The 14,632-nt window shown below is 48.1% G+C and overlaps 1 protein-coding gene across 5 annotated transcripts in view; it reads right to left on the reverse strand.

The window, feature by feature from the left end:
- The window catches only part of CDK16 (cyclin dependent kinase 16), a 60,727-nt gene that overhangs the window by 9,294 nt on the left and 36,801 nt on the right, over positions 1 to 14,632 (reverse strand). For 3 of the 5 annotated variants that reach the window (XM_083421079.1, XM_083421081.1, XM_083421080.1), the window contains exons 3-12: positions 11,509 to 11,642; positions 9,915 to 10,040; positions 8,826 to 8,882; positions 7,687 to 7,801; positions 5,963 to 6,057; positions 5,100 to 5,162; positions 4,602 to 4,725; positions 4,385 to 4,505; positions 2,122 to 2,219; positions 1,027 to 1,132 (exon numbers count right to left, since the gene is read on the reverse strand). In XM_083421079.1, coding sequence (XP_083277205.1) covers positions 1,027 to 1,132; positions 2,122 to 2,219; positions 4,385 to 4,505; positions 4,602 to 4,725; positions 5,100 to 5,162; positions 5,963 to 6,057; positions 7,687 to 7,801; positions 8,826 to 8,882; positions 9,915 to 10,040; positions 11,509 to 11,642 — 1,039 coding nt within the window. Of the gene's footprint in view, positions 1 to 1,026; positions 1,133 to 2,121; positions 2,220 to 4,384; positions 4,506 to 4,601; positions 4,726 to 5,099; positions 5,163 to 5,962; positions 6,058 to 7,686; positions 7,802 to 8,825; positions 8,883 to 9,914; positions 10,041 to 11,508; positions 11,643 to 12,649; positions 12,753 to 13,263; positions 13,404 to 14,632 lie in introns of all 5 variants that reach the window. The other 2 variants (XM_083421078.1, XM_083421082.1) reach the window with 2 other exon arrangements.

A 14,632-nucleotide genomic window follows, 5' to 3' on the forward strand; every position in this document is an offset into this window, starting at 1 on the left:
CTGTGGAGATCCAGGAGAAAAGGAAGATCAGGCTCTGGCAGGGAAATGGAGGCCCTGCTTCCCAGGTGGAGGTGCTCAGCTGCTCCGCTAACAGCATTAATAAGGTAAAGGTAAAGGTAAAGGTACCCCTGCCCGTACGGGCCAGTCTTGACAGACTCTAGGGTTGTGCGCCCATCTCACTCAAGAGGCCGGGGGCCAGCGCTGTCCGAAGACACTTCCGGGTCACGTGGCCAGCGTGACATCGCTGCTCTGGCGAGCCAGAGCCGCACACGGAAACGCCGTTTACCTTCCCGCTAGTAAGCGGTCCCTATTTATCTACTTGCACCCGAGAGTGCTTTCGAACTGCTAGGTTGGCAGGCGCTGGGACCGAACAGCGGGAGCGCACCCCGCCGTGGGGATTCGAACAGCATTAATAGGGGCTTGTAAATGAGCAAAGTACATCCCAACTACGGGTTGGCAACTGGTTTGAAAAAGGGGCAGGTCTGGAGCAGGACTCAAGGGCCAGCAACGTCCCCAGAGCCAAGACACAGGCAAAGGCCTTGTAAAGCCCCCAGAGTCAGTTTTGGCTCATGCATCAGTCAGCAGAGGAGGGGCACAAGCCGCCATCTCTGACAGAATCCATGTTCTGGAAAGGAGAGGGATAAAAAGCCTTTGATCTGCACCTCTGCTCAGGAGAAAGCAATGGAAGCCAGTGCATAAAAGGGGGCCGGGTGTCTCTCAGATCAAGGGCCAAGTAGAAAAACAGCGATAAGAAGAAGAAGAAGAAGAAGAAGAAGAAGAAGAAGAAGAAGAAGAAGAAGAAGAAGAACCACCACCTGCAAGTACTTGGCAACCATTTCTAATGATTTCTATGCAATTTTACACACATTTTACTTACTAAGCTAAACTAAATTACATTAATTAACAAAAGTATCTTTTGAATTCCCAAGTCATGTTACAACTTTTTAGCACCCTTCATTTGGGGAATTGGAAAGTTGAAAAGTTCAACCCACCCTAACATTCCCTGAATGGTAGGTTGACACTCACCTTGGGGCATGGTTGATGAGGGCCTCGGGACGGTATTTAGGGTAATTATAGGCTCGGAATTCTTCATTAGACTGGATTCCAGGCCATGTCTCTTCGTTGGGAGTCCCTGGTGATGCAGAGGAGAGAGAAGGAGAGACCAGAAAAGAGTCAGCTCAGGACACAGGCAGGTTGCCCTGCTGCCCTGAGCAGGAGAGCGGCGCTGATCCTGAAACAGGACTTTAAGGAGCACCCACACCAGCACTTCTGCCATGTTTACTTATGTATATGTTGTCCTTTATTGATTGACTAGCAGAGTTGTTTGGGAATTCTAAGAAGCAAAAAAATCAGTGGTTAAAATCAATGAAGTCTTGAAAGGCTCAGCCTGCCATCTTGATCCAAAATGGCATCCAGCTGAATCTTTGATCTTCTTTGATCTCAGAAATCACCATGCAAAATTTGGTTAAAGGTAAAGGTACCCCTGCCCATACGGGCCAGTCGTGTCCGACTCTGGGGTTGTGCGCCCATTTCACTTAAGAGGCCGGGGGCCAGCGCTGTCCGAAGACACTTCCGGGTCACGTGGCCAGCGTGACAAGCTGAATCTGGCGAGCCAGCGCAGCACACGGAAACGCCGTTTACCTTCCCGCTAGTAAGCGGTCCCTATTTATCTACTTGCACCCGGGGGTGCTTTCGAACTGCTAGGTTGGCAGGCGCTGGGACCGAACGACGGGAGCGCACCCCGCCGCGGGGATTCGAACCGCCGACCATGCGATCGGCAAGTCCTAGGCGCTGAGGTTTTACCCACAGCGCCACCCGCGTCCCTACAGCGCCACCCGCGTCCCTAAAATTTGGTTACAATACCCTAAAAGCTATCCAAATTCATAGCAAGTAGACAAGCAACTTGCTAAAATATATAATAGACTGGTTATCGTTATGGATTTATTATGGTAATTGATTATGGATCAACTGAGTTGTATCCCCCTCCTTGTCTAGATTCCTCAAAGCAGCTTAGAAGACTCCTGTGAATCAGCAGTCTAGTCTTCTGTAAGGCCCTCCTGCCTCTCCCCACTGATCTCTCGGCAACACAGCAGTCCCAGCAAGGTCACCCCAGGACCATACCCAATATCCGAAAGATGAAGTGCAGCTGCTCCTCAACTGTGGAGCCTGGGAAGAGCGGCCGTCCTGTGGACATCTCATAGAAGATGCAGCCCACACCCCTGTGAGGAGGAAGACAAGGACATCACGGGGAGGAAGTTCAAAGCAAGGACCATGCACTTTAGGTTTTAAATCAAAACCCTGATTCTCTCCACCGGATCAAAACATTATGTTCCAAGAAAATCCAAATTCTGCCACTTGAATGTGCTATGCGACTTAACCAAATAGGTATCTATTTCTTCATTTTGCAGCACCATTTTCTGGTGAAGAAGAAGCAACAGAGGTTTTCCACAGTCAGTGGGTAGGGCAGCTTCTGGATTCTGCACAGATCTTTGTCCCACCCATGAAAATCAGAAGCAGAATTAGAAAGATATAAGAAAATATGCAAAATTCACATAATTTCAAGAGGGTGCAGAATTAAACTTTTCTTTTTCTTTTTAAATCTTAATTATCATTTTTAATCATACAAAATTTGCACATTTACATTTACCAAAATACAAACCAAACATTTAACACCCACTTCCCTTCCATGGTTTGTTTTCATGATCATATATGTAAGGGATTTTCAACCTTGCCACCTTTAGAGTATCCTTTTTAGAACCGGTCGGCCAAAGACCTTCCCAGCATCTCTGCCATGGACCTTGGCCTGCATGTTGCAGAGGATCCTGGCATGCATTGAGAAGGGCCAGAAATATCTCAGAAACAAGGAGGGCCTGCAACTAAATGTTACAGCGAAGAGTCCTCACTAGCACCATGGCAATGCTTAGTCAGCATCTCTGGCCAGTGAGAATTCTCAAGACTCCATGAGGCTAGTGGGGAGGGGTTTCTCTCCTTCTGTTCCACTCCTGACCCCTCCCCAATGTACAGTGGTACCTCAGTTGTCAAATGTAATCCATTCTGGAAGACCGTTCGACTTCCAAAACGTTCAAGAACCGAGGAGCAAAGAGCGGTCAGCAAAGTCAATGGAGCAAAAAGGGGGGAAACGCAGAGGAAGCTGTTTGACTTCCAAGGCGCGTTCGAAAACGGAAGCAATTACTTCCAGGTTTTTGGCATTCCGGTTCCGAAATGTTCGGCTTCCAAGACGCTTGAAAACCAAGGTACCATGTACTTCTTTCTGCAAACCTTTGGATTCCCCTCAGCGTGCCCCAAGCTTTCTGGTATCTCCCTTTTGTTTGAAGAGGGTACCATTTTGGAGCTGCTGTTGGAGAGTCTCGTTAACTGTTAGCATCTTATCCTCTTCCCCGGCAAACGTCCCCTTGGGAGGCCACCTGACACTTAGAATCCTTGTTTTGAAGCATAGAAGAGAAGGCATTCCAGGGCAGGGACAGCCAATGGCAGTGGGCAAGTTGTCCTTCAGAATGGCTTGTCTGCCACCCCTGGTCTCTACATGGAGGGATTGGGGACAAACTTCTAAGGAACTCCACCACAGTTTGTGTTCCTAGCGGGCCACTGTGACTCAGCTACTGGCTCCATGCATTTGTTTGCCCCTAGCTTCAGTCTCCTTTTTTAGCTCTGCAGTTTCCTGAGATCCAAGCGGCTCAGCTCTAGGCATTCACCGCTGTTTCCTTTACATGGCCTCTGTTTACATACGGTAAAGGGACCCCTGACCATTAGGTCCAGTTGTGACCAACTCTGGGGTTGCGGCGCTCATCTTGCTTTACTGGCCGAGGGAGCCGGCATACAGTTTCCGGGTTATGTGGCCAGCATGACTAAGCCACTTCTGGCGAACCAGAGCAACGCATGGAAACGGCGTTTACCTTCCCGCCGGAGAGGTACCTATTTATCTACTTGCACTTTGACGTGCTTTCGAACTGCTAGGTTGGCAGGAGCAGGGACCAAGGAATGGGAGCTCACCCCATCGCGGGGATTCAAACTGCCAACCTTTTGATTGGCAAGTCCTAGGCTCTGTGGTTTAACCCACAGCGCCATCTGCGTCCCTCTTTATTTAAATCACCTTTTAAAAAGACAAGAACCATGCAGAAAACAGACTGCACCCCTAGATGGGGGACCTGTGGCCTTTCAGATGTTGCAGGACTACAACTCCCATCTCTCCTAACCATAGGCCAAGCTAGCTGGGCTAAAGAGAAAGTCCAACAACATCTGGAGGGTCACAGGTCCCCCATCCCTGTGGGAGATGACAACTGATGGGCAAATGGAAAGTACTATCAAAATTCACGGATTTCAACCACAGGGAGGGAGAGCTGGCCACAGGCTGCTGAATCCTTACCACATGTCAATCTGGGTGGAGTATTCTGTTGAGCCCAATAGTATATCTGGGGGTCGGTACCAAAGTGTCACCACTTCATTGGAGTAGGTCTTGGTGGGAATGGATTTTGCCCGGGCCAGTCCTGGGAATGTTAAGTTGCATTGCATTACATTTTACATTTCATTACATTTGTTAGTAAATGTTGCAGAGCAAGGGCAGAGAGATAATTAGTACTCACCAAAATCTGCTAGTTTGAGCTCCCCTCTCTCATTAATGAGCAAGTTCTGGGGCTTGAGGTCTCGATGCAGCACCTTCTGACGGTGGCAGTAGGCGAGGCCACGCAGCAGCTGGAACAGGAACAGCTGGAGGAGGGAACAGAGCCATCTCAGTGCCTTTGCCTCTAGTTCATCGCTAGATCTGCCATATACAGTACTTCTAACCAGCCATGGATGCAAAACGAGTGCATTTAGGAAAATGTTTCCAATTCATATAACTTCTTCCAACAGCAGTATTTTCTTTAGAAACATGCCTTTATTTTCTCAGGACAGTTCCACGTTCGTTTGATGGGGTCGCCACCAATAACCAGAGCATCGAAGGAGAACATGCAAAGCACGTATCAAATCCCCCAGCGCAATCTCATGCTGAAGTGAGCTTTTGCCAGCAACATCCGTAAAGTTGCTTGCTACGCAGTAAAAGAATCCACTGAAACAGACTCAGATGGGAGTCAGCAACTTACCTTCACATTGTGCATATTTATTACATTGCCGCAGTCGTCAAGATACTGTTTCAGATCTTTATCCTGGGGTGAAAGAAGACGCAGGATTGACAACTTTCCTCTTCATTAATTTAAAATGACTGATTTGTGCAAATAAGTCTGCAATCCTATGAGCACCTACATGGAAGTTAGTCCCATTGAATTCAAGGGAATCTTACTTCTGAGTAAACATGGGCAGGATGGCACCCCTTATCGTTAAGACTATATGGGAATCCTTCAACCTAGAGTGGGCATGGCATTCCCATGCAGTGGACTTGCCACAGGACTCAGCAGAATTCCCCCACCCAGGAATGTGCCCTGGACCAATAAAGGGAACAGAAGGTTCATACATCCCACATCCCCATCCTTTCCCCTGGGCCTACATGGTTTGCACCAGGCTGAGCAAGAGGGCTGGACGGGGATGTGGGAGTCACGTCCAAGCCCTCACCTCCATATTGGCCCAGCACTGGTAGTGGTCTCAGGGGCAGGGAACTGACACTTGCTGTACTTCCCAGGTTTCAGGAGACTATCCTTGAAAAACTCGCCCCCACTTATGCTACAATAATTTCCTACTGAAGTGGCTGCTTCAGGAGGGCATTGAAAGCTACCTTGAGCATTCTTAAACCTATCATAAAACTGTAATTCCCAGGGGTCCTTGGGAGGAAGCCATGACAGTTTTAAACCCTCTCTATGTGCACTGTAGGCAACATCTTCCTTCAAACCAGCCAGGCTGTTCAAAATACGGGTTTTCTGAATGTTCAGCTTTCAGTCGTAAATAATTTGAGATGTTTTCATTCATAAAGAAGTATAAGTTACAGTTACCATGCCCGCCCCTGTTTACTCACTAAATACTCGAAGACAAGCGTGAGGGATTTCTCTGTATGGATGATATCATGCAGGGTCACAATGTTGGCATGTTTCAGATCTTTCAGAAGTGAAACTGGAAAACAGAGAAAGAGAGGCACGTTGTGGGACGCGCAACAGAAGCACCTCTAAAGAGTTTAATGGAGCCATTCCTAAACTCTGGGCTTTGAGAGAAGAACAGCAAGCACACGACATGAAAGAGAAAGCTAGAAAGCTCCAGGGAGCCTAAAGCACCCTCCAGGGAGGAGGTTATCTGCTGTGTCCCTGCATGATCCACTGCTCTGGACTTGCCGCTGCTTGGGGTGGGTAATTTTGCGCCAGTGTGCGCCAGTATGCCGCTCCCCTGCCTCTCCTGTTCTTCTCTCTCAGCCTTGCCAAGGGCAGCAGAGTCCATCTTCCTCCTGCTCCCTGCAGACTTGGGGGGGGGGGGCTTTGGGTCTGCCCTCTAGACACCTACTGAGTCCGACTGAGGCAGGTAAAGCTGTGAGAGGGAACTGGCTGAGCTGGGAGGGGCAAAGAGATCTGGTCACAGATCAGGAAATGACCTCTCTCGGCTGTGTGCACATTTGCTCCCGTCGTCCTTCCCCTCTTCATGTGAACCACACACGGGCACAGACATCCTTCTCTTTCTGTCTAGACCTCTCTTCTTTTGCTCCCTAAGTTTTTTTAAAAATGGTTTTACCGACATGTAGTGGACATGTGAACTAGGAGAGGGGTGAGGAGAACTTCAGGTCCAACAATTAAATCATGGCATAATAAGGTGTGGGATTGTGTAACAATGGCAAAAACTAACCTGTTTTAATTAGACTTAGAGAAAGAACATAAAAACAGTTAAAAGGAAAATATTTTTTTTCTAAAGTGGAGTAAGTTTATTGACAGTTGCCATTTCTATGGAATACCTCTGTGTGTTAAAGAGGGGATTTTCAGTACTTTGACTGGAGATTAATGGTATCCTAGTTCTAACAGCACACCCTCACTGGTTCCTTTGATTTGTTGCCTTGTTTTTATGCTTCTTTGACTGACTGACTGACTGACTGACTGATGATGATGATGGACCAAGTTCTGCTAACCTCAGTCCCCCCAAGCCCACTGATACCTCCTCCCTCCTGAGCATGGGAAAGGTGTGTGTGCACATGTCCTTATGGCTGCACATGCACCCCTAAACTTCACTAGCGAAGGAAATGATAAGAACACTGCAGGTGATATTCCTCTTGTCGGCCACATCTGAGACTCTGGGTTAAGAGTCTCTACTGCCCTAACATGAATTCCTCTGGACTTCTGGCTGCTACAGTAATTTTTCTGGTCAATGCAAATATCTTATGACGAGTCTTTGTGTTCACCTGCATTTTCAGTCTGGGACCCCCTCCATTCATGGATGCAGCTGTTTGGCGCATCCAAACGTCTGCAGCCATTTCCACTTTCCACTGGCTGTGGAATTCTTGCAGCTGCTCTCTGAGACAGGCAGGAGGTGGCGGGGTCTCCGCAGATGGAGCAAGAGCCAAAGAGAGGCAGAGTTTCCCCCCATCTTCCTCTGCCTTGAGTTCTACAAGGGCAAACCTGAGACTGGTACGGGACGCTGTCGGCCAGGGCCATCCCTTGGACTGGGCACAAGGAAGGAAGCGGTCTGGTGATGGCAGAGTGCCCCAACGGACCAGAACCCACTGAAACTGGCTGACCCTTCTGATTTCAGGGAGTGTTGATGTACCTTCCCGAATGGCTGTGCAAGGTGCTCCTTCTTCGTGCTCAAGACGGATCTCCTTCAAGGCCACCAGGTTATCGGTGAGTTTACTCTTCCCCTTGTAGACTGTGGCGTACGTCCCCTTAATGCAGCAAAGACAGAGCTCAGGCTAGCAGCCCAATGCCCAACCTCTAGTCAACTGGCCTCTCACCCCAACTCTCCTCCAAGTCCCAAGTTGCCCTGCAATTTAGTTATGCCCCCATGCCAGCAAAGAATAAATTTCACCAAAAAACCAGAGTGCAAAACGTCGTCTATGTAATTGCAGAAAGATGTTCTCAACACCAGGCTGGTCTGATCAGGGGAAGAAAGTTCTCTGCCCTAGAGAGGCATGATTTACTCTTGAATTCAAAATCCTGGGTGCAGTTGATGCAATTCCCTTCTCTCATTTATCCTCTCAAGAGCCCTATGATGGATTCATTCATTGGCCCATTTTACAGAAGAAAGAGTTGAGGCTGACAAGAGATATGGGTCAACAAGGAGTTCTGGATAAGGGTGTTAGTGGCAATCCTGGAAAAAACGAGATTCCGTGTGCTTTAACGTGTTCTGAATGCATGTGCTGGGAAGGATGGCTGACTGAATGGAGCTCCCCAAGGCCATTCTGGAATTTGAACCAGGACCTCTGAAATCCACTGAACTAAAGGAACCCTCCCAGGCTGGATGGGTCAAGTCCACCGTGAGAAGTGATACTAAGGTGGGATGAGCTGGAAGTCTTGTGGAGATAAAGGAACAAATACCCTGGACTGGCCCAGCTCACTGCTCTAAGGCTAAGCCAGGGTGGAGTCCTGGGTTGAGTGCTGGGGAGATCCAGGTTCAAATCCCTGCTCCCTGACCTTTGGCAAGCCAGCCTTTCGTAGCCTAGTCTACCTGACAGGGTTGTTGTGAGGATATTAGGTACACCAGCCTGCACTCCTTGGACTTGGAGGAAGAGCAAAGTAGAAATCAATACATTAAAAAGAGAGAGAGAAATATATTAAAATCAGCGTGAGAATGACCCTATCCCAGGTGCCCTGAGATGAAGCAAGCCGAGCTGAGTGGTCATCCCAAGTGTCTTCTAGACTGGAATTCGTTCTCAGCTCCGCCTTCCGGAGGACGGCCAGGGCACTCACTTCTCCCAGCTTGTCCAGCTTCACATATGTCTCCAGCTTCCCAAAGCCAATCTCCGACTGCACAAGAAAGCACAAAGAGACAGGGTGGGAGGGGCTGCCTTCTCCAGCCGGGGGGCCCTACTGCACCAGCACCCCTCCAACGTCTTCGTGATTATTTGTAGCAGGAGGACGGTTATAGGTGATAGAGACTTTATCCCACCTTTTTTGTGCTGCAGAGAAGGTGGCAAGCAGGTGGGAGCTCTGGGAAAGAATGAATGTGACTCTACCACTAAAGCACCATTCCAGCATCAATGACCCATTGCAGAATCCACCTACAGCATGCCCCCCCCCCAGTCGGGAGGGGCTCCTGGTCACTGTTCCTACTGCAGTGAAAGGACAGAGTAGGCAGCTGGGGGGAGGCTATAAGTACTTGTCTTAGCCTTTAAAGCCCTGAATGGCATGGGGCCAGGTGACCAAAAGGTTGCCTTCTCCCATACACACCTGCCCAAACCTCTTTAGAGACCCCCAGCAAGTGAGATAAGGAAATGGCTATTAGGAGAAGGGCCTTTTCAGTGGTGGTGCTCTTTAAGCTCTATCTGGTGCCAAGTGAATGCCTTTCTTTATTCTCCCATGCCTTTATAATCTGTGATCTTTAAAGATCTGAAAGCTGGATTAGCGGAGGTGCTGTTTGCGCAAAATGAGGCCCCCTTGCTCAATGCGACTCCCCACCTCCTGCTGCCCCACACCCCCTAAATCTGCTGTAGAGGGTTGGGGGAATCCCCAGAATGGGGCAGGGCAGGGAAGAGGGTGAAAAGTCCTGTTTTGCACACAGACTTCCTTCAACACATGCAGACCCACAAAGCACAATGGCAAATTCCAACCTGAATTTTGATCCCAGTGATTGCATATTTTGTATTTTTAGTTCTACTGTGAATTTTATTTCAGCATTCCCACCTCTGCTGAAAATGTATACACAGTCATTGTTTTCATGATACTGTTAATATTGTGTTTTATCGTTTTATTTGGCCAACCACCCAGAGAACTATGTCATGGGGGAGGGGCACTATAAAGAAAACCCAAGTGAACAAATTGCATTTAAATCTGACTTACCAAAGAGACTCTCCGTAACCGTCTGCTCAAGGGCTTGTCAAACAGGGGGCTGTTTAGAGTGAGCTTCTCGAGGTAACCTTCTGGCAGGCGGATATCAGCGGGAAGTGACAGGCGCTTGTTAATGTCCTGGAGAGGGGAGGAAAATGGGGTCCAAATTCTGGGGGGCAGAACTAGAGCTTGTAAACCCTCAATGAAGACTGGTGTCTTCTGAGGGCTTTCTCTGCCGTTGGGCACATCTCAGCTGGCAGAGCCTGAGACTCTTAACCTCAGGGTTGGGGCTTCAAGATTCCTGCATTGCAGGGGGTTGGACTAGATGACCCTCGTGGCCCCTTCCAATCCTACAATTCTATGAATCAGGCTTTCACACAGGCATTCCTCAGAGCATTAGGAGATAATTCAGCTGCATCGGTGTGACTTTTACCTGCCTGATTTCACAGAAGGTTAAAAGTGCCGGTTAAGGGACTATGGTCCATGTATGGTGGGGCTGCAAAAAAGTTAAAAGATTCTGCGAAGGTATCCACAATGAGTTAAAAAAGATGTTAAAAATTTCTATAGAGAAAAAAACCAGAAGCGTATTGGGTATCTTAGGAAAGGATATCCCACAAGATAAGAAAAAATTATTCTTATATGCCACAGCTGCAGCTAGACTACTACTTGCAAGGAACTGGAATGGAAATATTATCCCCACAAAGGAAGATTGGATATGTAAATTAAGCAAATTTATAGAGTTGGTGAAGTTAACAGTAACCATAAGGCACCAGACTAATCAGAATTTAAGGTCGGAATGGCAATGCTTTGAGGATTACATGAAAAAATTACCTGTTCTAAGGATAATATGTTGATATGTATAGACTAAGTTTGTAAAGTAGAACTAGAAAAAAGTAATATATTAAGGATATTAAGGATGACCAAAAGATGCAAAGTTAATAAGAATCTAAAGATTAAGAGATGATGAGTAATGGGGGAAGGAAGCCACATGGGTGTATGCTTTGTTTTTGTCTTTGTTTCTGTTTTTGTTTGGTTATTATTTTGTATTGTTATTGCTAATTGAATATTGTGTACCTTTGGAAAATAAAATAAAATTATTGGTGGGGGGGGGGGAGTGCCAGCTGAAGGAGTCTGTGAAAAGTAAGTATATTGCTAGGTAACTGAGCAATTCACACTATTTTATTTAAGGTTTCTTGGCGCAGACTTTGTTATTTCCTGGCTTTTTTAGGGGGGGGGGAGAGAATGAGTGTGGGTCATATAGACAGTGGTACTTCTGGTTACGAATTTAATTCGTTCTGGAGGTCTGTTCTTAACTTGAAACCGCTCTTAAACTGAGGTACCACTTTAGCTAATGGGGTCTCCCGCTGCCACAGCCGCAAGATTTCTGTTCTCGTCCTGGGGCAAAGTTCCTAACCCGAGGTACTACTTCCTGGTTAGCGGAGTCTGTAACCCAAAGTGTTTGTAACCCGAGGTACCACTGTAGAGCCATCTCTATACATTCCTTCCATGGTCCTCTCTAAAAAGTGACTTGTGCGAAAGGGAGATGGAGAGAGCCCCTCAGTGACAACTGCTCTGAACTTTGCACGCCCATCTTTAACGCTCGCACCTCGGTGGAGATCTTGCGCGCTGGGTTGTTCCTCATGCGCACTCGGACTGGAGATTGCACCTCATCAGATGATGTCCCTGACGCCTGGTCGCTCTCACCATCTGAACCCATCTTGAGGTCTTCGTGGACAATTTCTGCATCACAGAGAGATGGAGACAGCACAGGCAGGGAAATTAAAAACCTTCTTCTCAAGCAACTCCCTCTAATACCCCTCAAGGATCTCCCGTGGTTCTCAATATGTCATTGTACCTTCCCTTCATGGCCACCTACCCACTGCCCCCCACCTTTGCAAAAAAAATTCCATTCTGTGGGACAGGCTGTCACTACAATTGGCCTCCCACAAGCAAAAAACAAATGGGTCTGGTCTTTAATGTAGCAGACTTCTGAATTGGGCTGTCACATTTTGAAATGCTCCCCTATCTACATTGAAGCTCCTCGCAAACAGAAAATCAGTGCAGGAGGCAAATTCTGGGCTAGAAATTTTCTTCCTGATGTACCTGTTTTCTCTTTTCAGTTAATTTTTCAGTGTTAGACCATTCAAAAGCCACTCCCTCCAGCCCCCTCCGTCTGCTGCTTACGTAGACCAAGCCCAAGACCTAGCTGGTTTGAATATTATGCCCCACATGCACAAATCTCCCCTTTCTCACCCCAATCCAATTTGACCATGTGTGTTATAAAGTACCATATTTTATTAAGAAAAGTCCACTATAGCCCAGTATTGTATTAAAGTAGCCGGTGGTTTTCATTTTTTAAATAGATTGTTATGGTTGATACAACAGAAACTTGCACAATGTCATGTAACGAGTTCATGGCCAAGATAGTCCACACCCAAGGCAATAGAGCAAGGATGGGAAATATGTGGCTTTCCAGGTATTGCAGCACTCCAAACTCCCATCCGCCCCAGTCAGCCTGGCCAATGGTCAGGGATGATGGGAGTTGTAGTCCAACAACATCTGGAGGGCCAGAGGTTCCCCATCCCTGCTCTAGGCACTGAACATGTTTTAAATACCAACAGGGACCTTATAACCTGTGTCTAGTAAACTGTTTCAATAAAAAAATATATTAAACAAATAGATGTTGGTTTCATGTCAGTTTCACTTCCGTTTCACATCACACCACCCTGTTCTGTGTGACATCTTACCTGATAAAGAGCTGAGGAGATTGCCAAAGCCTGCCACACTTTGTTTTACATTTTGGTTGACTCTCATAAAGGTGGAGATTGGGGAGCTTTCACTCCTGGGGATCTAGAAGGACAGGAAGCCGCTTCAGACCAAGTCATTCTGCTGGTCCATCTAGGTAAGCAGCAGTTTTCAGACAGGAGACCTTCCAGTCCTTCTGGAGATGCCAGGGACTTTGGCAGGCTCCCTCATGGAGCCACAGCCCTGTCCCTAGGAGCCTTTGTGAAACTGAGATGAAACCGGAACGCTTCTTTCTGGTCAAAAATGGCAACTGACGCAACATTGAGCCACAAATCTTAAGATCTTTGTTGATAAGGAGCTAGCACCTGAAACCAAGATCCCTGAGCCTTGGTTCCCAGCACCCTTCCCAAACGCCTTCTGAAGCAAGAAACAGAAATGAAAGGCTCAGGGTCCCCAGACTTCTTGCTCAAGGGCTGCCCAGCTCTGATGCAGCCCAGCTTACTGACGAGAGGCCCAGGTTGAAAGGATTTCAGGTGGGACTCCAGAAAGGCTCTCCTTTGGACCGGCCAGCACTGGCCAAGCCCCTGCCCACACAAGGGGGAGGTGCAATAGTCACCTAGTCGGGCGGAGCGGTTGAGGTGGGCGCTCAGGCTGCGGCTGACGGCCAGTCGGGGCCTGCGGAAGGAGCCTGCGTAGCGGTGCAGGAGGGCGTGGACGCTGCGGGAGGTGCTGGGGCGCACGCTCTTCCCTGTGGGGCCGGGGGGGAGGGAAGCGGGGAGGGAGGGAAGCCCACACAGGGACAGCCAGATGGGGCAGGTGATGCAAGAGTTATGAGAGGCGCCAGAGAGTCAAGCGGGCAGCGGGATGGAGCGGGATGGGGGGCGGGGGACACAGCAGTTAGCAGCAGAGGCAGCGTTGGCATTGGGGAAAGAGCCCACCCAAACCACAAAGGAGAGTTTAAGGGATTGAGAAAATAAAGTGTGATATAAACAGGGAGGAGGGTGAATAGGAGGCAAATAGGAATCGCAAACACTCCAAAGGGAGGGAAAACGTTTGGATACAGTGGAAGAGAAGCACAGATGGCAAAAGCTCACAGGAAGAGAAAGCAATATACATAAAGAGGCAGGGAGGGGAAGGGAGTCACACCACCAGAATGAAAGGAAGGCAGAAATAAAGCAGATACACAAAAAGAAACAAACAGAGGGAAGAAAAAGAGAGAGAGAAATATGAAGGAAGGAAAACAAAAGAAAAATCAAAGCAGAACGGGAATCCAACTTAAAGTGGAATGAAAGGGGTGCAATGGAAAGGCAGGACTTACCTGAGAGGGACAGCCTTCTCCCCACAGCTCTGGTGACCTGAGACACCCCCACTTCAATATTTGAGGAGTGGGGTGGACAGTTATAATGAACCCCAATGACCACCTGATCTGCTTCCATCACAGCCGAGGACCAAACTTTCCAGCATCTGATGCCAGAGCCACATCAAGGCCTTTACTCTACCTGGCAGGGACAGGTGTCTATAGGGCTTAAAATCAAGAATGTTTTCTAGTGTGGTCTCTGGAGCACCTAGCAGATACCTTGGAATCCCCAGGTTTCACTTTAAAAAAGAAAGCCAACAAGTTTCTAGTCTGCAGTGTGACAGAGATAACCTAAAAATGGCAAAGACAACTATAATCTGAATACACCTGTGAGAGACTTCTTCACAGTTCCTTCTTCTTTCCTCAAGGGGAGCTATCCCTCTTCCCCATCCCTTCCTCCTGGTTTTCAATGCTCAGTGACTGGATCAGTAGCCAGCCATTCTCTGTGGTCTTTCCCTCCCTCCGACTGCCAGAGGATTTGCAAGATGGGAGCAAAGGCCTCTTACTGGGCTTCAGTGCAGCCAAAAGCAGTCAAAAGCCTCTTGTGCTGCTTCTGCTGACACCAAAGCTCAGCATAGACAGAGAGAAACACTCCCTGCCTCCATGTGTCTGCTGCATCCATCCAGCG

The sequence above is a fragment of the Podarcis tiliguerta genome (genome assembly GCF_965153285.1).
Source record: "Podarcis tiliguerta genome assembly, chromosome: 17".
Lineage (NCBI taxonomy): Eukaryota > Metazoa > Chordata > Lepidosauria > Squamata > Lacertidae > Podarcis > Podarcis tiliguerta.